This window comes from Puntigrus tetrazona, chromosome 7 (genome assembly GCF_018831695.1).
Source record: "Puntigrus tetrazona isolate hp1 chromosome 7, ASM1883169v1, whole genome shotgun sequence".
Lineage (NCBI taxonomy): Eukaryota > Metazoa > Chordata > Actinopteri > Cypriniformes > Cyprinidae > Puntigrus > Puntigrus tetrazona.
This window is the reverse complement of record NC_056705.1, coordinates 655489-681997: the sequence shown is the minus strand read 5'-3', so window position 1 is coordinate 681997 and position 26509 is coordinate 655489. Positions and strand designations below refer to the sequence as shown.

Sequence of the window (26509 nt, the reverse complement as noted above, 5' to 3'; positions counted from 1 at the left end):
ATCAGTCTCTGGTGGCCAGCTTCCTTCCGTTTAGGACTTGAAAGTGTTTTTCCCACCCTGTGATGTTGCCCTAATTTTAAGTACAGCTTTTTAATTCAGCTAAAGTTTGAATTAAAGCAACAGTTCACTCAAAAAGAAAACTTTACTCACCCTCAGGCCATCCAAGATGTAGATTAGTTTATTTTAAGCACATTCAAAATTCAGATGAGGCCAAACTATAATTGCCCATTGTAAAGCCCTTATAAATGAATTTAAGGGCTATCCATATCTTACAGCCCTTTATAACGTATACGCATTCATTATAGCGATTTAGTGTATCACATGATGTGTTTATTAATCATTCAATAAAACTAATATGCTAAATGGTGTGAGATTTGCACAGTATGTGTGGAGCAGTTCTCATTAGCACATTGCTTGTGTAGAATCTGACACCGTTACTGAATGAGTCTTGGCTTCTTCAGGGTGACACCTCAGAGGTAGTAAATTCTCAGGCTGTGTGATTTAGTCTGTAATTAGCTGCACATGCACACACACACACACACACACACACACTCATAGGCTGTACTGCAGGGGCTGTAATCAGTTCATTAGGTTAATTACTAGCTGTGAAAGGGACTCATAGTCTCTGTGGGCGCTTTGGGTAATTGGTCTGGCTCTAACTCAACTTTAACCAGACTGTGCTATCTAACTCAGACTGTCTCATACATACTGTTGACACTGCACATTAATCCCATCTGATCTTTAGAAGTGTCATTTTGTACGGTAAGTGATGCAATCTGATCCGTTTGCTCAGATTGTGTAGTCAATATCCGGTATATCTGCATCAGTTGCTATAGTAGTGATTTTCTTACATGACAACTGAGAGCTGCTGTCAGGGAGAAAGGAAAAAACGGAAATTGTGCCTCTGCATATGTGATCTCACGTGGCACGAGAGAGAACATAATTGGCAGCTATTGCTGTATTTATAATTTCATGCATAAGATTCCATATCAGAAAACGTGCGAGTGAATATGATTGTATTTGAATTGAGCAGTTTGCACACTATAACAAAAAGGTCACAAAAGCTTTGTGATGAGAGTAAAATGAATTTTAAGTCATTATTCACGAAACAAATATTACTTGAAATATGATCTGACCTTTCAGAGACGTATTATAAAAATAGATTTCAATCAGATTTCTAACTAGATATGGCTGTGAATAAGATGTTTTACTGTTTATAAAAATCTGATTTGGTTTGATTCTTTGCTTACAGACAGATGAGTCAGATTTTTCCTGCCTGTCTGAACAAAGCTTCAGAGAGCTCAGTTCTGTTTGTGTGTAATTATTTATGAAATGTCTAGAAGGAGGAAAAGAGATGTTTTATATCTGAATCAACAAGGGATTTCTTAAGGGAAAAACCAGTCTGTTGTTGTGATGATTAAGATCTGTGTATAACCAGTCTTTGCTAAACAGAGAAAGTGTCTTAATTATTTTGTATAAAAAAATATAGCAAGAGTGTTGACCTGTGCTTATGAGTAGTGCAGCTTATGGCCCTGCATGCTGTTAGTGCCGCACAGTGTTTGGCCACGCCTTTGGAACACTGATTGTTTGAATGACAGCTGTGTTTGCTGACAGCTCATTGGTGTTTCCATGGCAACTGATAGATAAGGGTGATTGGCTGAAATTGGGCTATTGCTCTGATTGTGTTCAGCCATTGTAAAATATACAAACAGTGTTATTTTTTACATTAAGGTTTGTACTGTTACTGTTACATGCTGCGTTTGGCAGCTGGTCATGTGCCTCACTTGCTCTGGTTGATTTCTTCTAAATGGACACTTAATTAAGATTCATTGCATTTGAATTTGTATATGTGGGATGATACTTCCTGAATAGGCAAGCGATATGCTGGAGTTGTATGATTTGTTAATGACGTTTCATTGCTTGTGGAATCAATATTTTGAAGATCATGCTATGCTTTCTTTTTCCCTATTGTTCCCTTGCATATTTAGTGGAATAATCTTTATGTCCTCTCTCTTTCAGTATCAGAAATTGCATAGAGTCATATTATGAGTATAATGACACATGATTGTCCTAATAGCCGTACTGCTTTGACTTAAAAAGCTGCTCAGGTCCACTTTAACAGCAATTCAAGGGTCAGAAGATGATATAGTCCTCCCAATAGTTTTTAAAAAACAAAATTAAGTCTTTGAGTAATATTTCAAGGCTTTTACAAAGGTTGCAAGGAAATTCAAAAACACAAGCCATATTTTACAAAAAGGTAGATTAATCAGAGCAGAGGATAGACTCAGCAACCATAAATAAAAATGGCAGAATCCAAGTTGTTTTCTTCCGAGGCTGCATACAGTATCTTAGCAATTCCTATTGACATAAATAGGAATGCTGACGGATATCTCTATCCAGCTTTTATAGCTACTTGGATCTAATCAGCTTTGCTGAAAGGAATCATGGGATTTGTAGTTGTAGCTCTATGTAGGGCATTGCAGAGGCACTGTGCCCTTCAAATGAGAGGACAATAGAGGAGGATAAAACGGAGAAAGGAGAGGGTGACAGAAAACAGGGAAAGGAATAAACAGGGTGAGTTGGAATGACGCAAGAAAGAAGAGAGAAAGGAGGAAGAGAACAGCAGGGCGAATACAGAAGCTGAGGATTTGAGAGGAACTAAAGAGAGAGAGAGGGGAGGATTAGAAGAGGAAGAGGAGATTAAACAAAAATAGCAATCATTGTGTGAGGATGTCTGTCCTTAGAGTTCCTCTGAGTCACCAGCTGACATCACTCTGTATGTATGTGTGTGTGTGTGTGTGTGTGTGTGTGTGTGTGTGTGTGAAAGAGAAAGAGTTTGCTTGCACACTGTGACAGATCAAAGATGTCCTCATCTTTTATGAATGTGGAACCAGCTCTGTTCTGAAAGGATGAAGTGAGTGATGTCTGGCTCTGATGCTTGTCTTGGTGTAGAGGAAGCTTCACTGGCAGACATCCAAAAGACTCTCACACCTAAACTTGCACACACTTATTTGTTTCATTTTATACACACACATATACCTTTATTTTTCTTATTTTTTTTTAACCTTGTTGTTTTCTAAGCTAATTATATTTTTCTAGAATACAAATAGGTTTGTATAAATGTGTCCATAATTTAATTGATTTTAGTTGTATTCAAGAAAAACTGAAATACCTGACCCACACACACATTTACCTGCTAAAGTCACGATATACATACAACAGATTTCTGCTATTTTTGCATGAATCTAAATATGACTACAGATAAACAATTCCTAAATCTGCTCCAAGAAACCATTATTTAACTCTTAAGTAAATGTTTTTTCAATTGAAAATGACCCCAGATGTCCTCAAAGGAAGGATTTTGACAGATTTAACAACCTTCTGATGGCAGTTATGTCCCCACACACATTTATGAGCTCTTCTGGGAGTCATGGTGGAGAAAATGAGACACCTGTTGAAAGGCATGTGGAGAATATAATCACCTGCAAAACTGACTCAGAGGTTACACTGACATTACTCCTGAAAGTGGCTCAAATCTGATTTTATCCCCCCTTCACATGTGACATAAGCCTCAATTTTATTTTTATGCTTGTATGTGATATACAGTACATGCAATTTAGTATATTTAAAATATGCTTATTAAATGAGATTTTGAATGGCACACTGAAGTTTAAATTAAAATAGATACCTTACAGTTTGTTGGATTTACTGTTTACTGTAAAAATGCTGCATTGTATTTCTTAAATTGTTAAAATTATTTCTAGTGTGCTTTAAAGTAAAACTTTTGATTTGACATTATTACAGATCACACATTTTAAAAGTATGTTTGCTAAGAAATGCTGTGTTAAGTAAACATCTCTGGCTTCTGTGTCATTAAAATTATATTTGGATTTTTTTAAATTTTTTTTTTAAGATTTGAAGTACACTATAAATGCGCATTCAAGACAATTAAGCAAACTTATTTTTCTCAAGGGTAGGAGTGTGTAAAAATGAGAATCAGGCTCTTTGACCTTTATTTTGAATATAGACAGAACACACACACTCTTTCTTTCTCACCAGACCATGCAGCTCTGTTAATGAATTCACTCCCTTCATATGTACGTCATTACTCTTGGAAGTTTGCCTGGCTAGGTTACTCATATTGATTCCTTAATGTTTAGCAACAACACTCTCCCTCTCCTTGTTTTCAGTGTGACAGACCCGTGAAAGACAGATACGCTGTCATTTCTGTACCATCAGCCTGTCTCACTGCTGACTAAGCTACTGGCATTGTTCTGCCACAATCCACTTATGAAATCCACATCTCACGTCACGAGAGGGCACAGAATATGCCCCTGCATGTTTAGACAAGGACAGACTCGGTGTAATTTCATTTTACTGTGCCACGAAGTACAGCTGTATTTGATGACTTGTTGAAAGACTTTTATAGCTTTTATTTTTCTCTACCCTTCAGGAGAGATTGAAGCATCAAGGTTTATGATGAAAGTTAGAGATGAATTGATGACATGACAGTGTTTTAAAGGTCCACGGTGAACTTTATGGAAATATGGCAGTTCATCTCAGCGTTATATAGCACTTGAGTCAGGAATGTTGCTAGGCGACAAACCAGGTTTTACTGTAAGCTTACCATTGTTTGTTTTTTGTGGACAATTGAACGAGAGCGATGCAAAGGAAAAGGAAGCATTAGAAAGTGATCTAACTGGTCTTTCAGTGTTGTTATGGTAAATCTGATAGATACTCTTATATGGTTTTAATATACCAGTTCCCATTAGTCTTTTCCTAGGAATTAAATACCTTTCATTCACGAAGATCTACCTATTACCCATTAAAAATGTATATATTGACTAATTACTTCCAGCTACCAAAAAGAGCTAATTTTCTCATGTTTATAACCAGCAACAACAGCATAAATACTATTGAAAAAAGCATAGAAAATGTGTAAAAAATTTCAATTCCATCTGGTCCTGGTGATAGGCCACTGTGATTGAACTACAGGATTCTTAATGGAAGTTGAAGCCTCGGGGGTTTGTGTGCGTTGATTTATTATTATGCTTCAGCATAACAAGCAAAAGACTGAATTTCATGCATGTGCAAAAGAAGCAATTTATGAACACCAGTAAATCCAATGGGCTGTGAAGCAGTTTCTAAAAATAGCCAGTTCTAGCACGGCAGGAAAATGTTTCATTATGAAAAATGTGGCAGTGAAACGTGTTTGCACACACAGACACATGGATGCTACTATGAAAATAAATCAAGTTGTGTTTGCATTAGCTGTCTTTTATGCTAATTTTAATCTCTTTTCTTTTTCTTTGCATTTGTTTTGCAGAAGAGTGTGAAGGAGGGTCTTCTGCTCAAACAGACCAGCTCTTTTCAGAGATGGAAGAGGAGGTATTTCAAACTGCGAGGCAGGACTCTCTACTATGCCAAAGATTCAAAGGTCAGAGCAGGGGACTGTGTTCCTCTGGAGTAGACTGAAGCTCAGGTGGTGCTGTATAGGTGCTTGTTTCAGTGTTTGTTGGTGACAGAAACATACCACTGTCTTGCAGTCTCTCATATTTGACGAGGTTGACCTCTCAGATGCCAGTGTGGCTGAGACCAGCACTAAGAACATCAACAACAGTTTCACAGTAAGTAAAACCTCTTCTCAGTAGGTTTCTCGAGACCCAGTGAATGATTTTTGTAACGTGCTATCTACAGCAGATAGTGATCTCACTGGATTTTGAGACAACCCCATTAATTAGTTTGCTGTCATTTGTTCATTCATTATTTAATAGCTCACACCTGCTGAATGTCTTTGGCTCTCTATCCTAGGTTATCACTCCATTTCGTAAGCTGATGTTGTGTGCAGAGAGCAGGAAGGAGATGGAAGACTGGATCAGTGCTTTGAAATCTGTACAGAAATGGGAGACTTATGAGGTTGGTGTCTAAAACGTCACCTTTAACCCTCTCCATAATCATTTGAAACTTTCAGTTAATTTGCATTGATGCCCTTGGTGGCTGCACATTAAACAGTTCGATGTTCCATCACATGGATTTCTTAGTTAAGTGATCAATAAAGCAACAAAAGTAATTACTATAATTGTAATTGTGTTTAGGTGAAATATTGATGCAAACAAGTTAGCGTTTTAGCCCATTTGAGCTTAAAAAGCTTACAAAATTATTAAAACTATGTAGACATTTTTTTTAAAGAAATGATTTTAACATTTAAGTTAAAAAAAAAACAATCAACAAAGATTTAAAAACATAAAAATGTCAAAAAAAAAAAAAACACAATTGTAAAAATGAAAATGAAAACATAAAATATACACAAACAAATTCAAAATATTCGTAAAAACTATAATAGTTTTCTGCTTATACTAAAATAACACTATCTTGAAGCCCCATTGGTAGTTGAGCCCCAGCCCCCTGGTTGAAAATCACTCCTCTAGATATATGTATATATGTATTTATAGTGTCATGACACTGATATGATTTTATTGATCTCAGGCCAGTCAGTTTAACATGGAGCACTTCTCTGGGATGCACAACTGGTATGCCTGCTCTCATGCCCGGCCCACCTTCTGCAATGTGTGTCGAGAGGCTTTGCCGGGGGTCACCTCTCATGGTCTTTCCTGTGAAGGTAAACATTAACATTAAGATTTATTATTTTCGTCTTGTTTATTTTTCTCTCTGTCATTTTGTTTGAATTTCCCTTTTCTTTGCCATTTATGCCTTCACACATTGTTTATTCTGGTTGTAGAACTAACAATGGCATTGTATCTTTACAGCATAATCAATGAGTCATGAATAGGAACATTGCCCTCAGCCTGTTATCACTTTCTAGTGACGATCTGTTTATTCTCATCTTTTCTCTGCGCGTGATAGTGTGCAAGTTCAAAGCCCACAAGCGCTGTGCTGTACGATCCACAAATAACTGTAAGTGGACTACTCTGGCATCAATAGGAAATGACATCATAGAAGATGAAGATGGAGTAAGTGAATCTTTGAATTTTTGGTCTCAGTGATAGTCTATACTGTACCTAAATCAGTGCGTTTGTGTATACAGGTGTCAATGCCACACCAGTGGTTGGAGGGGAACCTGCCGGTCAGCGCAAAGTGTGTGGTGTGCGATCGAAACTGTGGTAGCGTACGTCGACTACAGGACTGGCGGTGCCTCTGGTGTAAAGCTATCGTACGTCAACTTCCTACCCAATTTTTAAACACAGTGCTATGTATATCACTCACACCCACTATGTAGCATCACACCCTATTCACTCTGATGTTATAACCATAACAACTAGATGTCACATAAACACCTAGAGCTTACTGGAAAGACTATGACTTCATATTTATACAGGTGTGTAGCTAATGTGTCTCCACTGATAGGTATGAGTAGCTAGTGATCTATCTGCCTGTGTGTAGGTGCATAACAGCTGTAAGGAGCAGTTGGGAAAGGTTTGTCCTCTGGGTCAGTGTAAGGTCTCCATCATTCCGCCCACTGCACTTAACAGCATCGACTCTGACGGTAAGGGTTTCCCTGGCAACTGCATCAGCTCAGCTGTATCTATAACGCTCATATACATTATCATATGCTTTTGTGTATGGACTTGCAAATTACATTATTTAGTTGAAGTATAATCATCAGTATGACAGTTAAATATACCATATATCTGCTTTGAACTCTATATATACAAAAATGTGTCATGATTTCTTTGTTTTCCACTTTGATAAGATGTCATCATATTAGAATGATTTCTTAAGGACTATGTGACACTGGAGTAATGTCTTCATTTTATATTTTAATAAAACAGACAAACAGTTATATTAAAAGTGTTATATCTTACAACTAAACTTATTTCTACTTTTTTTATTCTACATTAATCAACAAAATTATTATTCTTTATGTTAGATGTAACCAAAAATGTAACCCAACATATAAGATATAATGGCATATTATGTTTATTATATATATTAAACGGTATTAAATTGTTTTAAATTATTGTAATGAATACAATTTCTCTAGAGTTAGACTGATCTCACCAATTCAGTACAGCCATGATTCATTTTTACAACTTTTTTACAAATTTTTACAAGTTTTCTGCTACATTTACAACAGAGACATTGTTAAAGAGATGGTCTTTTAAAGCTGGTTACATTTCCAAACGTGACATCCCTCCCAAGTTCTTCTCCTCTCCTCTCCTTCTCTCATTGCCACTCTCTCTCCTCCCTCTCCAATCCCTCCACTGTCCCTCTTCATCATCCCTTGCTCCCTGCAGGCTTCTGGAAAGCCACCAGTCCATCCTGTTCGAGTCCTCTGCTGGTGCTGGTGAACAGTAAGAGTGGAGACAACCAGGGCGTGAAGTTCCTGCGCAGGTTTAAGCAGCTATTAAACCCAGCACAGGTCTTTGACCTCATGAATGGCGGACCACAGCTGGGGTGAGGTTAACGCCCGCTTATCACACACTGCAATAGCAATTAAAAGGCTATGTAAGGCAATAAAAGAGTCAGGAATCAGTCACAGTAGCTTAGCTTTTACAACAACCAAACATTTTTACTTGATAACTGTAACATTCTCAGTCAAGATGTCCTTTTAAACTTTTAATAGCATCCTGACTTGTTTTATCATACAATTTTGTTGGCAAAGTAAATTTGCTCTCTGAACCATATTTGTTTTTTTCATTTTTGTTTGTGCATTCAGGCTTCGTCTCTTCCAGAAGTTTGAGACCTTTCGTATCCTGGTGTGTGGTGGAGATGGGAGCGTGGGCTGGGTTCTTTCTGAACTGGACAAACTCAGTCTGCACAAACAGGTCAAAATAACCAGAAAAGAAGTTTTTACATTTTAATAAAAGATTATGAAAACAATCACTGTTTTAGAATAGCATGCACAGGTGTAAAATAGACCACTACCATTCAGAATGTTATTTTTAAGAAATGCATTTAATTAGCCAAAAGAGAGTAAATTCATTTATAATATTGCAAAAGATTTCTATTACAAATAAATGTTTTATTCATCAAAGAAGACAAAAATGATAATCATTTTCAGCAATCAAATCAGCATATTAGGATGTTAAAGTGTTGTGTGACTGAAATAATGCCTGTCGTAAAATTCAGCTTTGCCTTCACAGGAATAAATTTCCTTTTAAAACATTTTGATCAAACAAATGCTTGGTCAGCATAGACGTTTGTCAAAATCTTACAGACCTGAAAATGCTTGAGTGGTAGTAGACTGTACATACAGTAGAGTCACATCTTCGTTATGTTGTGTGTGTAACAGTGCCAGCTGGGTGTGTTGCCGCTGGGCACAGGAAATGACCTGGCTCGGGTTCTGGGCTGGGGAGGACTCTGTGATGATGATGCTCAGCTGCTACAGATACTAGAAAAACTGGAGAGAGCTACAACCAAGATGCTGGACAGGTGAGACAGAGGAAAAAGAGAGAGACATGAATGACTCTCATCAAACTAATTTTTCTGTTCCTGAATGTGTGTGTGTGTCACAGATGGAGTGTGATGACTTATGAAGTGCCCACCAAACAGACTCCAGCTATTGTAAAGGAGGAGGATTCATCAGACTCTCCCTTACAGGTAATCTTGTGATAATATTTCACAGCATTCGGTTTTTTCCATAATTTGATCAAATAAATTCAGTCTTGGTAGAACTTCTTTCAAAAATATTAAGTGTCACTAACTCAAAGTTACTCTATGTTACTAAGTGTCTAAATTATGCTTTTGAAATACAGATTACACAATATGCTGATTCTGTTGCCACTCATTTGACCAAAATCCTAGACTCTGACAAGCACAGCGACGTTATATCATCTGCTAAGTGAGTATATAAATGGTTTGTGCGTGTAGATGTGTTGTGAGGGTTATGTTTATTTTATTTAAAAAATATATTGTCTTCCTGTCTCTCTCTGTGACAGGTTTCTGTGTGGAACAGTTAATGATTTTGTGGCTGAAGTTGGCAAAGCTTATGAAAGGGCCACGGAGAATAAAGAGGAGGCTGATGCTATGGCAAAAAAGGTAAATCTGGAGCCATTTTTAGCAATTAAAGTATGAGCCCAAATAACGTGAAAATCGTTAAACTAATTATGAGTTTAATAGGTAGTCAAACTGAATGAACATTCATTAGATGAGTTAATTAACAGTAAATAGATTACTGAAATGAACAGATACATAGACAGTCAAATAAACGCTTAAATGAAGAGTCCTGTTCTTTATAAACCCCCCAAAATTTGTAATTTTAGATTTTTACTGGTGTGTCTCTCGCAGTGTGCAATGTTGAACGAGAAGCTGGACTCTTTGGTTAAGGCTCTTAGTGAAGACGCCAATGCCCAGCTGGTACCCTCCGGATCTATCTCTCCAGACGAGAGCGACACTGATCAGACCAGACCCTTCAGATCAAGAGAGCAGCTGATGCTGAGAGCCAACAGCCTGAAGAAAGCACTTCGACAAATCATAGATCAGGCAGAAAAAGGTAATCCTTCACTGTATATGACTGGAAAATAAACTGGATTTTAAGCCAGTTTTAAATTACATGGAATTAACTTCAAGTCAAAACAAATAATTTATATATTGTAGAGTATTGTTATAGAGATAATTGTTAAAAAACAGCTTGTTCAGGACATGTCCAAAGAGAAAAAACATGAAAAGGCTATAATAAAAAACATTTTAGTTTGTATTTTTTTCTGTGTGTGTCTTGTATTGAAATAAGTTAAAACTAAAACTGAAATCTATTGATTGCAAATGTCCAGTACAAGAATGACACAGCATGTTACAGTGGCTATTTGACCACTTCAGTCAATATTTAATTAGACTGTTTTTTCTCAGTGGTGGATGAGCAGAACAGACATACCCAGGTGCAGAGAATGTCGTCCTCATCATCAATCAAAAGAGGAAGCAGTGAGGACCTTAAGGAAGCGGAGCCACGTGAGTAATAAACTCAGTTTATGAATATCAATAGATGATGCCTGGCAATTAGATCCTTAGTTTTAACAATTCATTTGTTCAATGAAAAGTTTTTTTTTTCTGTAGCTCTAAAATTTGATTCAAACATTTGCATTTGAATAAAAGTAAATGTATAAATTGGGGAATACAAAAATAACAATATATGTGCAGAATGTCCTGGTGGGCGCCCTTTCTTCAGTTAAATTGAAGCAGCAAGTACATCATGCAACCCAGACACTGTCTAGAAAAGGTCGTCCCTCAGAACTGTCTGTATGAGCAGGGAGACAGGAAAAAGGAAAAGGCCAAGGATCACTTGAAGGAGCAACAGAGTTAATTAACATCAACTATATCAGCATGCATAACACTGCATTAGCTCACATAAAGGGCAGCACCAAAGAATCCATTTTCCATAAAGAACTTGTGTTTTATTGAATTTGTTATATTTTCACTGACATTATCAAAATAATTTTCTAATATATTTTTATATCATATTTATTAATATAAATCAGTCACATAAAACTGATTTGAGTGTTTCTGAGTCCTTTGAAAAAATGAAAATTGAACTAAACATCAGCTTTTACTAAATTCTCTCTTGTCCATATTACTCAAATGTAATCAAAGAAAATAACCTTACTAGAAAAGTGTTTTTTTTCTGTCATTTAGAAACCGAATAACAAATTTAGCATACATAGAATACAAGGGAGTACATTTCTGTTGTTTTATGTGTTTTTGCACAGTGAGATCTTTTGGTGTTTCATATCCTGTTATGCTGGAGTTTTGTGAGGTTACCACTGCACTGTGGACTAGAGCGTGTGAATTGGTGGAGGATAAAGAAAATTAAGTCTATATTTGCGTAGTGTGTTGCTTTATTTCAAAAAGCGATAACTGCATACAGTTTGCCAGTGCAGTGATTTGTGTGAGTTAATTTCTTCAACTGGGTTTACTCAATTCACTTGTGTTTCAGGTACTGGTTAGAGAAAGTAGATTTTATGGAGTTCATTTAGTTTTAATAAATGCATTTTCTAAAATCAGTCAAATAACTCATTGTTTTTTATGCTGTATAAATTCCGTTTTTTTAACCACTAAAAAAAACAATTTAGCGGCCCTTTTTTAAGACTACTGCGATACCCATTATTATTATTTTTTTGTACTATTTTCCTTTCTATGCTATTTGTCATAGCTGCATGTCTCTCTGCCGCTTCATTTTATTGACAGGTCAAAACACAATGAGTCCAACCACTACGGCCCCTATTTTGCTGGAGAAATCAGAAAGCTTCAGCACTGTGCTTTTCTCTGAAGACTCTGTGTAAGACCATGCAAACACGCATGCACACACGGACATTAAAGAGCTCTTATCTTCCTCCACAGAAGTGCAGTAATGACATTTGTGGTTCCTTTAGCTCTAAAACCATGCTGGCGGTGTAATATCCCATGGTGTGTTTGCTATTCCTCTCACCAATGCTCTAGTTCAGCACAGTCTCATTGGACATAAATCTGTTTTCATATTGAGTCCTTCATTTGACTCTTTTCTCTGACTTTCAGAGATTATCTTTAGGTAATGCATACTCCATGGCTGTACCTTGAAACCTATTGTGAGCTACATGTCTAGACAGTGTTTGTTGGCCTCATCGGTGCTTTTGGAAGTTATATATTGCCCACAAATGCAGCACAATGCATTTTTACCCCAACATACTATATATGTTTCAAGAGCTCATGGTTACAATGTTAGCATTATTTTCTTAATTATAGAGATCAGTTTTAGATTAGCTGTAAATGAGTAAAGAGTGCTGTGCATGGCATTGCAACACTATGGAAATCTATACATTTTAGATTCTGTATGATTAGCAACAGATCCCGGACATTCTCAAAATATATATTGTGATAATAGTATTGCGTGCATTGTTCAGATCATAAAGCTAATGGGACCTCATCTTGCCATCTCAGCATATAGGTGGCTCTTTATGAAAAGATATCATACATTAAAAAATCCAATATTTTCATATGTAATATGTAAATTGAACACATTAATTAATTAATTAATTATATATGTATATGTGTGTATGTGTGTGTATGTATATATTATATTTATTTATTTTTATATAAAAGTTCTTACTTACCCCAAACGTTTTGTATTATATATAAACTCTTAGCCCTTCTCATAGTCATTATTAAAAGATACTTGTCTGACAAACCCAAAATAGTTTACCTTTGTGACATTGCCACAATTTAATCTATAAATAAATGAATACAGTTTTCACTGTGTATTTTGACCAATGTCAGTATGATGTATACAACTCCTGTGCTTTTCATTTAGCTTCTCAAAAATATTTTTGATTCATAAGTGACTCGGCTTACATGCTTTCTTCCTGCTTGTTTCTTTGTTCCGCAGGCAGTGCACAGAAAAGTGTGTGATGAATAACTATTTTGGCATTGGGCTAGACGCCAAAATTTCTCTAGAGTTCAACAATAAGAGAGACGAGCACCCAAAAAAGTGCAGGTATAAGAAATAGAAAATGTTTGATAATTGCTAAATACAGTTCACTTAATCCATATGAATGCATTACTAGTTGTAAATGTGTATTAGTCCTTTGTTGTCGTCAGATTTTTTTCAGTTATGCTGTTTTTATATAATGTTGACTGAAACTGTGCAATCTATGTTTTTAACAGTAGCCGCACTAAAAACATGATGTGGTACGGAGTGCTAGGGACCAAAGAGCTGGTGCAGAAAACCTATAAGAACTTGGAACAGAGAGTCCAGTTGGAGGTATGAGCATGAAAGATGCTAACGTATGGGCAAAACTCATGTCTCTTTCTGACCTTTAATGGAAAGAGAAAGTACTCCTTGTGCCATTTATTTGACTTCAGTTCACATACTATAAATGAAGTTCTGGATATGTACTGTTCATTCATGTAAGAAGTCATGGTTTCATGTTTCAGACATTTTTCTGAGACCCTATACATAACGTAACTACTCCCTTTTTATTTCTCTTTTGTGGACAGTGTGACGGAGTGCCCATGTCCTTGCCAAGTCTTCAGGGCCTTGCTGTTTTGAACATCCCCAGTTATGCAGGGGGCATTAATTTCTGGGGTGGCACCAAAGAGGACAATGTGAGTCCATCAGTGAAACCAAATTTCAGTACAGCACTTTACTTTCCAGAGGGCAGTTTAGTTCAGCAAAGTGAAAATCATCTCAGTGTTGAACAGATGAATCTGTGCCCTGCATTTATCTTCAGTGCATCTCTTTAATGTTCTGAGCTGTCAATAAACAATGGCTCCTGGCCAGAGTTTCTTCCTGCAGATATGACTTTCAGAATGCATCAACCACATTTACAGCCACTCATCAATCCGTGACTTTCCTTTCATCGTCATTTTTCTAGAGCAATCTGTCAGTGCGATAAAGTGCATTGTAGTGTATAAACAAGAAGCAATATGAAACCTGTATGGAGAGCAAATGATGTAAAATGGAAAAAGATGAGAATATTAAACAGCACTGAACAATAAGTGTGCTAATGTATAGTAGTACACTGAAGACTAGTAAATAGATGTATTTTATGCTCTTGCTCATGCAATATTTTCTAAGTATATATATATATATATATATATATATATATATATATATATATATATATATATATATATATATTATTAGAGGAAACCATACTGACTGGAGTGACTCTGTTATTGGATCTTTCCAGCTCTGTAACACATTTCCCAGCAAGAGTCATGTGCATAAGACATCTGTTCCTTCTTGGGTTTCATGTGATTTTATTTTAGTTTCTTATATTAAATCATGCATTTAAAATAGATTAATTAAAATGGATTTATGAGTTGTGTAAATCAAATATAAGTTAATATGTGGTTGACATGAAATTTTGTCTGCTGTTGTATTTGTGTAGAATTTTGGGGCTCCATCTTTTGATGATAAGAAGTTGGAGGTGGTGGCTGTGTTCGGCAGCATGCAGATGGCTATGTCCCGAGTCATCAACCTGCAGCATCACCGCATCGCACAGGTCTGAACTCAAGAACACAATTCACTATTTAAAAAATGATCTTTCTTTGAATACGTGTTTTGGAATTAGAACGAATTTAAACCACACCTAATAGGACTAGAATCAGAATGCCATGACTCGCTATTGCAATTTAAAGAAATGCAACAGTTTATTGACAACACAATATATAATAATTGCACTGTACTTAGTTTACTTAGTTGAAAGATTAGGGTAATTAAGAACATTCAGAGAAACATATTTTCTCACCATGTAACCTAAAGTTGTTTTGTTTCTGAAAAATTTGTCATATATGGTGCATAATTTAATATTACAATCAGTAGGAATGTATTTAACGCAGGCTGTCTCCTCAGTGTCGGCAGGTGAAGATCACGATCCTGGGTGATGAAGGTGTGCCCGTGCAGGTGGACGGTGAGGCCTGGATTCAACCTCCTGGCATTGTCCAAATCGCCCACAAGAACCGAGCTCAGATGCTCACCAGAGACCAGGTCAGTGTTCGCACGCCTGTTGTTTTTATTACAGGCAAGCATTGCAAGTAACCTCTATGCAATGCATGATCATTTTCACTTGTTCAGGTCAATCTCTGGCTTAGTTTAGTTTAGTTTCAAGCTTAGTTTAGTTTAATAACAGTTAAAATAACAAGTTGTGAAATTAGTTCAGTTTAAGGCTAAACAGCTCTACAGATGGCAAAAGAGACAATATTCAGCTGTTCAGGGTTGAGTCAGTTAAGTTCAGTCACAGTGTTGTTGTAAAATTCATCAATTATAAAACAAAGACAATTAAAAAAATAAAGCAGTTCTACAGAAAATGGTAGTATCATCTTTTCTAGCTCAACTTGAACTCACATAATTGTTCAGAAATCATTGTAATATTTTGTGCTCAGCGAGTAGCTAATATTATCATTATCAGTGTCGGATGCAATGAGTGTCAGATGGCACCCAAAAAATCTCTGATCTCAAACTCGAGCGCAGAAGAGTGAACATTGTGTGTTGCTGTGACATCAGGCGTTCGAGAGCACGCTGAAATCGTGGGAAGACAAGCGGAAAGGTGACAGCCGCCCAGCCCGGCCTCGACTGAATTCCCAGCAGTCCATGGAGTATCTGACAGAAGAGGAATGTGCGCAGGTGCAGCAGCTTGGTTTAGTGGCCGACACACTCATCAACAGGTGCGTCAGTGTGTGTGTGTGTGTGTGTGTGTGATATTATTTCATAACTATTTGAGGGCTACTGTTTTACCTGAAACCGCACCCATTACTGTAACTTCTAAATCTCAGAAATGCGACACTTCCTTGTGTTAATTTCACGGTGTATTAAAGGCTTAGGTGAAGGAAAGGCATGTGTTTTTCTGCTGCTGAATGTGTCGTGATGGTGTTTTGTAGGATTCGGGAGGTGGCCAAGACTCATAAAGTGGTGGAGCAGGAATTAGCTCACTCTGTCAACGCCAGTGCTGCAGTCCTGAGTGAAGCCTTCCCCTCCAAACCCTCCAGTCCTGAGGTGACAGTTTAACAACCACAGTTAACACATGTATGACGTTCCAGCTGTACTTCGCTGACTGTAAGCTACCTGATGTGGAATCAAGGAAGTTACTGTCACAAATATTCTTTTCAAAGATTTGAAATGTCATGTTTTGAGTGAAAACCCCGCAGCATGCACTCATAGCTCATAGCAGGAAGGGATGAGGATCAGCTCAGTCCAACTCTGTTTTAAAGGTTACCGAGTGCACCTTTCAGACTTCAGTAGGAAAAATAGCAGGTCCTTTCTTCCTGCTGAGACTTTCAGCAAGTTCTTATTGAGCTGCTCACGCTGTTCTCCACAGGAACTCCATTGACCAGCCAATAGAAGAATAACTGAAGGAACTAAATAGCACCGTGTGTTAAAGAGTCTGCCAGGAAGTCAAACCAAACCTGAACTGTGTGTGTTGTCTCTGCAGGGTTTGAGTCGCAGTACAGCTGTAGACATTGTCAACAGCAGTAAAGTTCTCCAGCAAGAGACTAAGATGCTGCTGAGGGGAAACTGCTGGTGAGCGGCATCAATGTTTGTCTCTGTTCTTATACAGAAGTAATGCAGGCGGAAATATGATAAAGATATTTTCTGTGTGTGTGTGTGTGTGTGTGTGTAGCAGTTGGAGCCTTCTCAAAAAGAGGAGCTTCTTTCCACAGTGGACAGCCTCAGCGCTGAGTTACACAAGCTTGAGGACATTCACTGGATCTGTCCCAGCATGCACTGCTCTGAAGAGGTTTGTCTCCTACACAGCATTCATTTTTTTTAGTGTGACCATTTTAGACTTGGATTTTAGTAACATTTTATTTATATAGCACATTAGTTTTATTCTGAAATTAAAAAAGTACATCAATTTACTTCAAATAAAAGTTATGTGTGGTATGATTTATTTTTTGTCACGTTTTTGAAAGAGCATTCATATCCTCATGAAGAAGACTGCATTTATTTGATCACAAGTGAATATTACAAAAACTTAATTGTATCATTCTAATAAAAATAATTTGTTGCTCAAGAAACATTATTAATATCAAGTATAACAAATATTTAAAACAGTTCTTGTGCTTATTTTTTGTGGAAAACTTTTTTTTTGATTAACAAAAGTTAATATAATAAATAATATTTATATTTTTATATAAAATAAATATAAAATATAAATCTTTTGTAATATTTTAATGCCTGTACAGTAACTTTTGATCAATTTAATGCATCTTGGTTAAATAAGTATTTTAAATAAATACTTTTGTTTTATTAATATATTCATTTCAATTAAAAAACGGTTTTAATCTTTGTATGGTAGTCTATAAATTGTCATACGGCATCGTCATATCGTATCATTCAAATTCTTTTTTTATTATTTCTGAGTCAGTGTTTATAATGTTGCATTTAATCTTGAATCACTCTGCAACATAGCATGAAGCTGATCATGTGACAAAAAGAACATGCATCACATGCATTAACAGATTCCAGATTATTAGACTGCATTTCATTCTCTTTCTTCTTGTCTTCCTGTTGTTGGTTTAATTCCAGGACCCGTCCCCGTGTGCCCGGAAAAGCAGTATGAAGCTGAAAATCATGCCCAAGGGGAAGAAGGAGAGAGAGAGGTTACACAAGCAGCGGTCCAGCGGCTCTCTGTCAGGTAAGAGTCACATTCAGTAACCTCTTAATCTCACCATTATTCCCGAGAACATAAATGCAGCATTAGTAAGCATAAGAGGTTCATTAAGAACATTCAAAAAAAAAAAAAAAAAAACCCTAATTAAATCACAGCAAATGAATCATACTTAAACGCACAACCTCACACTTTTGTTTGCACCGCTCAGGATCTTGGGATATCAAGGGCGGGATGTGTGATGTGGATCCTGCAGGCAACTGAAAAGCTTGTGGGTGGTTTGTCAGGACCCCACGGGACGCTGCTTTCCAGCCAGTGAGGGAGGACAGGAGACACATGTCCCACGCGCCCGGCACTGCATTACTGAGCTTCTGTTGTGTTTCTTCTGCACCAGCGGACGCCGTCACGAGGAAATGCTCGTCACCAGAGAGCAGGAAATTGTCCGTCATCCCTCTCCGTTTCCGTGCACGACCTAATCCGTTCGGTTTTTTTACTTATTTTACGATCTTGCTACTTTTTCTTTGTTTCTTAGTATTCAAGCCGTCAGACACAAACTTTCTCTCAAAATCTTCTTCTTTTCCAAAGTGGAAAAAAAAACGAGACATTTCTTGCCCGCCACCTGAACAACAAGAAAGGAACAAACTAAATCATATAAAACAACTGTATTAAAATGAAGACAGTTAAACACACGTGCAAAAAAAAAAGAAAAAAGGAATATCCTGATAAATGAATGTATGGTGGACCTGTATTATTCGTCAAACTGGCTGAATAGTTAACCTGCATCTAGTCTCTGTATCGCTCTATCGAAGACCGTCTAGTTTCTGCATGCCTTTCATGCCCTTATGCAGAAAAAAAAGGTCTACTTTTCCTTTTTACTCTCGGATCGTCAGCCAAGTCGTGATGGTGTATCACTAGTGTGTCAATTGAGCCGTCGTTCTAGAAGCTTCAGTGCCGTATCTCTTGTGCCAAGTGAGTAAATGAAGCGCAGTGGTTTAAAGTGAGCTGTTTCTTTACTTTTTTTCTGCAGGGAAATCTCGTGAAAGAAAGTGATGCTGTATGTCGTACATTTCAAGATGTATTTTATCTCGCCTTGCACTTTAATATAGAAAACAAATGTTTAAAAAAAGCTAACTTAAAAGGTTGTGCATTTTGTTTCATCATATGAAAACTGGTATCTCGTTCACGGGAAACCTGCGATGAGATGTGTTACATATAAGACAGTATATAATCCAATTTCTGAATGTTATTCAACCGTCGCCCTTTTCGGGTCAGTCTGTACGTGGTAGCCCTGAGGGAAAGCAAAACTTGAACTCGCCTGATGTGTGGATCACAAACAGTATTTATCAACAGAGGGTACAGTGTAACATTTCTCCATTGAAAGAAATAACATACACAATACTGGACACCTTAATTGTTTTCTTGATCGTTGTGAGCCAAAGTCTAACAGTATTGCTCTGTAAAAACAAAAAGATAATTGCGAATACGGTCTCGATATGAACGTTTATGGACAGTCTAGGTGCTGATTTTTGCCCCTCAAAAGTTGGACTGTATTTTTTCTTATCATTTTTGCATGTGTTTGTTTCAAACTTCCTCATCTGTGATGAATTGTTGCTGCGTGCCGTTTAGTTTGGATTGACGTTACTTTCAGCATCTCTGCGTATCAGCACATCGGTTATGACTGTGGTCATCAGGTACGGGAGGAAGGCAATGATTTTATGAAAATGTATTTTTTAATTTTTTCTTTGAACAGAGAAAAAGAACCAAAACAGGTACTGATCCTCTTCATCGTCAAGACTACTGTTTACTTTTAAGCTGTATTATTTATCCTTTTTATTTAAAGTATTTTGCCATATGGGTTGCAGTCAAGCTTCCATGGCCTTGGACTCTTGTCTGACTGCAATCATCTACTTCAGGATTGTTGCTGTTGACGCAAAAATAAAGTGTGGCCATTGCTGTTTGTTCTGTTGCACTTCATTACCGTGGTTTGGCAGAATAAACACAGTATGAGAGTTTAGACGGTTCCGTTTATTAACAAATTAATTTTAATGCTGAAAATCTGCCAGTAAAAGTTGGAGGTAAGATGTTTGCGATTACAAATTCAGAGAATCCTGAAAAAGAAATTAAATATCAAATAGCACAACATGAATCAGCACACTAGAACGATTTTAGAAATGATTGTGTGACTCTAAAGACTGGAAGTAATGATGCTGAAAATTCAGCTTCCCAATCGTATGAATAAATTACCTTTTCAAATATAACACACAGTTATTTAAAATGTTTTAAAGTGATATTTTCAAAAATTCCTGTGACGGTGTGCAAAACTGGATGACAAGTTTTAAGACTTCTCTAACCTTTAAGCACACAATAAAATGTAGTAAAATATATTTTAGCAGAAAAAACAGTGAGAGAAACTTAAAAAAAAAAAAAAAAAAAAAAAAAGGGCCAACTACTTGAAAGCAGCAGTCCCATGTTTGCATAAATCCCATGTGATCTTGTAAACAAATCCATAAGCTCAGAATAAAATGTTCATTTTTCTGGGGGGACAGCAGCAGGCTCTTCTAGCTCAGGGGGTCCATCGTCTGCCTGTTTTTCTTCTTTTTTCTCCTCACTCTCTTTCTGGTCCTCCTCTTCGTCTTCCCAGTCGGACTCACTGATGTCATCATCTGAGATGTACCAGTCGGGTTTGACGTCTTCCTGTTCGGTGTTCATCTGGTCGGTGACCTCTGGCTCAGGTTTGTGTTTGGGGTCTTCAAGCTTCCCCAGGCTACAGCATCAGCCTTCCCGCATGGTCACTTCAACTTTAGAGGGCACCATGTTCACAAAACTGCTCTTCACGTCAATCACCTACGAAAACAGCACACAGAAGTCTGACTTATAGAAAGTAATTATTTATTCAGAATTTATTCAACGTTTAGTTTAAAGGTGATCTCAATAGGAATAGTGGTTTTACTAATATATATATATATAATGTATATGTATATGTGTGTGTGTGTATATATATATATATATATATATATATATATAAAACGTTTTTACATATATATATATATATATATATATACAAAAAACCTGCTTAAAAATGCTTCAAAAATTGTATAGTAAAAACCAACAATTTAGTAGACTAACACATTAGTAATTAAGAAGAAAATAATTAAAATATAAAAATGACAAAAGCACATGGAATTTCAAAACTGTTTATGCACTAAAAAAGATCACTTTAGTTTATGAAGTATATTGATAAATCATAAGAGTGTGTGAATGTATCTTACCCCCATAAGTGGATGTCCTTATGAAACACTTTGTCCCCTCAAACTGAATGTGGCATGTTAACTGCAGGTTGACAGAGACAAAACAAAGAAAACAAATGTATTTCTGGACAAAGAGAACATTAGATGCTGATGTGGTTTCTAAAGGTCGCTTTGAACTCACCACTGTGCGGTTCGCCTCCACGTAGGAATGCTCTGGACTGGAGTTCTTGGCGAGATCGTGACACGACCTGCTTTCCTGTCTGGTGCCAATCATGCCTGCAAGCCACCTTCTTTTTTTGTCCTGCAGAGCAAACACGACATACAGCGTTTCACGATGACTGTTCTTCATCATACAGCGCGTGTCCATGTAAATAACAACATCCCCTGACGGCGCTCACAAAAGTCCATTAGCCGTCACCTGTTTGGCGATCCAGCAGTGTTTTCCAGTGGTGCAGCCCTTCTGATCCAGGAAGGCGTTGAAGTCAGTGGTTTTATGCAGCAGCAGTTCCAGTATTTATATCTAGACGGTGATCAGCAAATATGAACCATCAGATCATAAAAACATATTTAATTGACGATGTTAAGAACACAACATTAAATATGAATACAGATCAGAGGCTTTATGAAATCAGATCATGCTTGTACTGTAAAATATTTAAAAGATTCAGAACAGGTTACTGTATGCATGTAGACCAAACGAAGACCCAAACAGCATAGGTTTCTTACCCTTCGTGGAAGACGGGCACCCCGGGATGATATCTGCACATCTCTGCATCTGTCTGGGGACCCTGGTAGATCTGAACACAAACCATCAAAGCGTTTGAACTGATCATCAGAGTCAACACCGATGTACCTCAAACTAAAGAAAGGCATCTCTGGTCCAGAGAAACACTCACAGCTCAACACATTTACAAAAGACAAACTTTATAGCGCTGATGCACCTGAACTCAGCACAAGCTCCCTGTCATCCATTTACTGCCTTCACACCTGAAAATACACTCATCTTTCTACTCATTCAAATAGATAAATGAGCAGGAAGCTGTAACAGAGCTATATGTGTGTCTGTCTGTCTGTCTGTCTCTCTGGCAGTAAAAACACACCATTAACTCTGACAAAAAGAGAACCAATATTATGTCTTTACAGGCTTTTTAACAGTCTAGAGACCTAGCATGATTCAGAAATGAAGAATTGTCTTCCTTTTACTTCAAGAGATTAGATTTCAGTTTCCACGGGGGATGAATTAGAATCTGCGCTTCAAAGTCTGGATCAGTTTAAAAAAAATGACGTTTGATGAAATGTCTAAATTAAATTCCTGGTGACGTTTCAAACCGTCGATGATCGCATGTGCTCATAGCGGATTCATAACACGAAAAGACAAACTACGCTTAAGTGATTAATTGAGTTGTGAATGACACCCAGGTTTAGTTCTCACGGACTAAAGAATGGCTCCGCTGAGTAATTAACATGATGAACTTTTGGGATTTCAGCAAACTAATCCATTAAAGATGATGGAGAGCTTTAACAGAAGGCATTAAGGTCAAATCCCAGGAAGGATCTGAACCCGTGGCTTTACTCATTAATTCTGGCTCATCTTCTGCTCTGGGGCCATTTACATTTACGTTACACGGTAAAAAAAGATGAAGTAGAGTCAGTTTGTGCTCCTCCTGTCCTTCTGACATCATTTACTCACAGTAGCACAATTACATCGTTTCCTCGTAGCAGAAAAAAAACATCCTGGGAGTCAAATGGTGACCTGAAACAGCCTGGTTACTTTCTTCAAAATATCTTCCTTTGTGTTGAGCAGAACAAAGAAATTCATGCAGATTTTGGAAGTACTCACTGAACTTGATTTGGTTTTACTATTCCTTAAAGCGCTGTCTTTCTTTATTATGGCCACTAGATGGCATGCACTGTATATTTTGTATATTTGTTTGTTGTACATGAGCACCTACTGTTTTGCATCCCGCATTCTTGCACTTCACCCCAACCACCATGACTTGACTCTCTGGGACAGCGAGCGGGAAGAGATTAGACATAAAGAGTGACAGGAGAAAGATAACCACAGGAAGAAAAACAGAAAAAGTCCTACTGTAGGTGACAGAGTAAAGACAGGCGGACGACAGACCAATAACTAACATAAAGGACTGAAATGAGCTTCGGCAGAACATGAATGCATGAGACATAACACTTCACTAGACCTGTGAAACCAAAAAAAGCTGATAACAGTTAAACTCATGATATTTTGAATATTTAGTTAAAATAGCTACATAAATTAATTTATAAATATGCCCTCCATCCAAAAAAAAAAAAAATTAACAAAACACCACAGAAATAAATATGATTCGGATCAGTGTTATTTTTAGTACCATTCATATTTTATAGTTTGTTAGTATATTAAATTGGATTAAAATTTGATGTTTTCTGCTTTAACTTTGAGTTACATTTTTGTAATAATAATAATAATAATAATAATAAGAGTTAAACTAAACGTTGATACCTAGAAAATATATTTTATTTTATTCCATTTCACATTTATTTAGCTTCAGGTAAATTATTTTTGTTAACGGTTTTAGCTTCATTTATCAATTATTCTCCTTATTAGGACTATATTAAATACAAACTCGCAACATCAATAAATTTGGATTTGTGCTAAAGTAAATTATTGGCTGTGACGATTAATACCCTTTATTCATATTTTTTTTTATTTTATTAAATTATAATGTCAATGCTATGGTATGAAAAGATTAAGGCTTTTATTTATCAATATCATTTAGCCTTTTTGCCTTATTCATACGATTAACAGTATTGAACCATCATATTAATATTAACCCATTATTAAAACTAATGCACCTCATCAATTAATTTTAACGTTTTTTTACTTCTGTTGGGCTGCAACATTATTAAACAATATTTGTGCGAAAGCGCAATACATTTTTTGTGAATAACTATCTGCAAAAGTTGCTAATATTAACATGAGCTTAGTTTGAATGCATTGTTATGTGTGATTTATTTTAAAGCTCATGTTTATTTTGGTGCTGGTCAAAAGCAGTAAAGCATCAGTGCATCAGTATGAACGTTCTTGTGTTTCCTCACCCAGCTCTCTCTTCTCCCTCTCAGTGATCTCCATTTTCTCAGCTGATCTGAGCCAGAGAGGAGGCGATCTTCTACCTGCAGCTTTGTCTTTGGCTCGTCTGAGCTGTGAAGGAGGGAATCGAAAACATGTCACTGTCTGTTTTTATTCAACAGTCAGAAGGAGCCGCTTTCTCTTTTTTTTTTTTTGGGGGGGGGGGAAACGGACAAAGGAGGGCTTCAGAGAGAAAGAAAACAAATTCTGTATTCCAGAGCGTGGAGTTGGTTCGTGAAACAGAACACATTGCAGACTCGGTATACCTGGGTCTCTCTTTTTCCAGGGCTTCTGCAGATTTGGGTCCCTGGTAGATAATTTCCTCCACTGTGGCGCTTCACGTCTCCCTTGTCAGACGTCACCTCTGGCCGCAGAGGCTCCTCGAGGCTTCTCGTTACTATGGCGCCTGGGCGAGTGCAACCCTGAGAGGACATGCACGGAAAGCAGAACGTGCCGATCAACATGTGACTGGGAGAAAATAATTATCAGACGCAGAGCAGATGAATTACACGTTTGAGATTACGGCTCCGCTGATTAGTTCAGCTATTTGTAGTATAATTACTCATTTCTGAGTTCACACATCTGTTCTAGCTTTTTCTCAGTCCTTGACATTCGCTACTGCTAACACTGGCTGCTACATGATAATTACGATATTTGATAAGTCACTTTTGGATAAAAGCTTCTGCTTAATGAACGTAAATATGTGAACGTCTGAATGCTAGCAAATTCAATTTCTACATGCTTTGTTTTGTTTTATTAAATCAGTGGTTTTAAACTAGGAGGCAGAGACTTCAAATTTATTTTAATTATACTTTTCATTTAAAAAAAGAAGAGAATTTTAAACTTGGATGTAAATTAATTAAGCGTAAAATATTAAACTATCACTGACCTTTATTTATAGTGAAGACAGACAAGATTCTAGTATTCCAAGTATAAAAGAAATGATTTTCCACAATGAAATTAAATTAAAAAATCATCATTTAAATCAATTGCTTTGGACTTCATTATAATGGTATATTTTATAACACTTTGCAAGCAGGTCAGTTCAGCTAATAAAATTTATATCATGAATTGTTAATTTTTGTATGCAGCGTTTAGCAATCTATGATCAAGTTTAATCCATAGAAAAATTAGAAGTGATTTTTGTAGTAACATTTGTCAATACGGTTCCATTTATTAATATTACGTTGCCTTAGAATTATAAGTAGTATCTTACATTTTTGTCAAAATGGAGTTATTAACATGTATCTTAACTATGAAATCTTATTTATTGTGTGTTGTTTCTTTTTGTAAACCGTGTACATTTTGGCCTTATTTTTAGAAAATAAAAAAGGAACAGATAATGTCAAAACTGCTCAGAATGCAGATATAACCTTATAATTTTATGATTATAATGTTTAGTTATCTTCTCTAGTTAACATGGACTATAAAATACTACTGTACTACACATACTCTGCTTTTAAACATAGTTAACTAACTACAGCACTTAAACTTACTAACACTGTTAAACTAAAAAGTTAGTATTTGTTATTACATATGAAGCAACATGAACTAGCACGAACAGCTGTACTTGTTAATTCAAACAACAAAGACACAAATGGTTGCTCATTGTTACTATTGGATTAATGTCTTACTGTAATTGTCACAGATTTGTAAACAAACACTACAGGTTTGTTTGCGTAGCTCAAAGGCAATCATTGGAACTTCGTTGTAAATAAAGTTGTTGGTGAGGCTTTCAGAGGCTTAATGCTTCTTGTTGGTGCTCAGCCTGTTACGTGCGTGTATCATGATGATGAAAACCAACATTATTAGCATGTTTTGATTGACATGTCGCCAGTAGACAGTTTCACCATACAACAACATCAGACGGCCGTTAACAAATAAAACAAAAACACGAACATAGGTCAGTGGGCCGCCAGCGACGCGCTATCGTAAAAGACAGAAACGGAGCAGACGCGGCGCCGTTGTCTAAACAAAAGACACGGCGCAGACACGCCCGAGTTGTTTAAGACAGCATGCGGCTGGCAGCGCCTTTCGCGACGACAGAGTTAGTGAGTCAAATAAAGTTCACTTTCATGCCACTAATTTTATTAATACGT

General features: G+C 36.8%; 1 protein-coding gene and 1 pseudogene across 1 annotated transcript in view; one reads left to right on the top strand and one right to left on the bottom strand.

Annotated features, from left to right (window-relative positions):
- si:dkey-172j4.3 (diacylglycerol kinase delta) overlaps positions 1-18323 on the top strand; it is a 52538-nt gene extending 34215 nt beyond the window's left edge. Inside the window, 27 exon segments of the mRNA XM_043243798.1 lie at positions 5327-5437; positions 5547-5627; positions 5812-5916; positions 6487-6619; positions 6865-6971; positions 7046-7171; positions 7402-7504; positions 8256-8415; positions 8678-8786; positions 9254-9393; positions 9477-9561; positions 9717-9802; positions 9900-9999; positions 10249-10453; positions 10807-10905; positions 12139-12229; positions 13313-13420; positions 13591-13687; positions 13924-14031; positions 14820-14933; positions 15284-15418; positions 15935-16095; positions 16309-16423; positions 16860-16967; positions 17049-17165; positions 17957-18065; positions 18250-18323. Coding sequence (XP_043099733.1) covers positions 5327-5437; positions 5547-5627; positions 5812-5916; positions 6487-6619; positions 6865-6971; positions 7046-7171; positions 7402-7504; positions 8256-8415; positions 8678-8786; positions 9254-9393; positions 9477-9561; positions 9717-9802; positions 9900-9999; positions 10249-10453; positions 10807-10905; positions 12139-12229; positions 13313-13420; positions 13591-13687; positions 13924-14031; positions 14820-14933; positions 15284-15418; positions 15935-16095; positions 16309-16423; positions 16860-16967; positions 17049-17165; positions 17957-18065; positions 18250-18302 — 3066 coding nt within the window. The 3' untranslated portion in view covers positions 18303-18323.
- A 1783-nt stretch (positions 18324-20106) lies between these two features.
- LOC122348812 lies at positions 20107-24844 on the bottom strand (annotated as a pseudogene).
- Positions 24845-26509: the final 1665 nt, after the last annotated feature.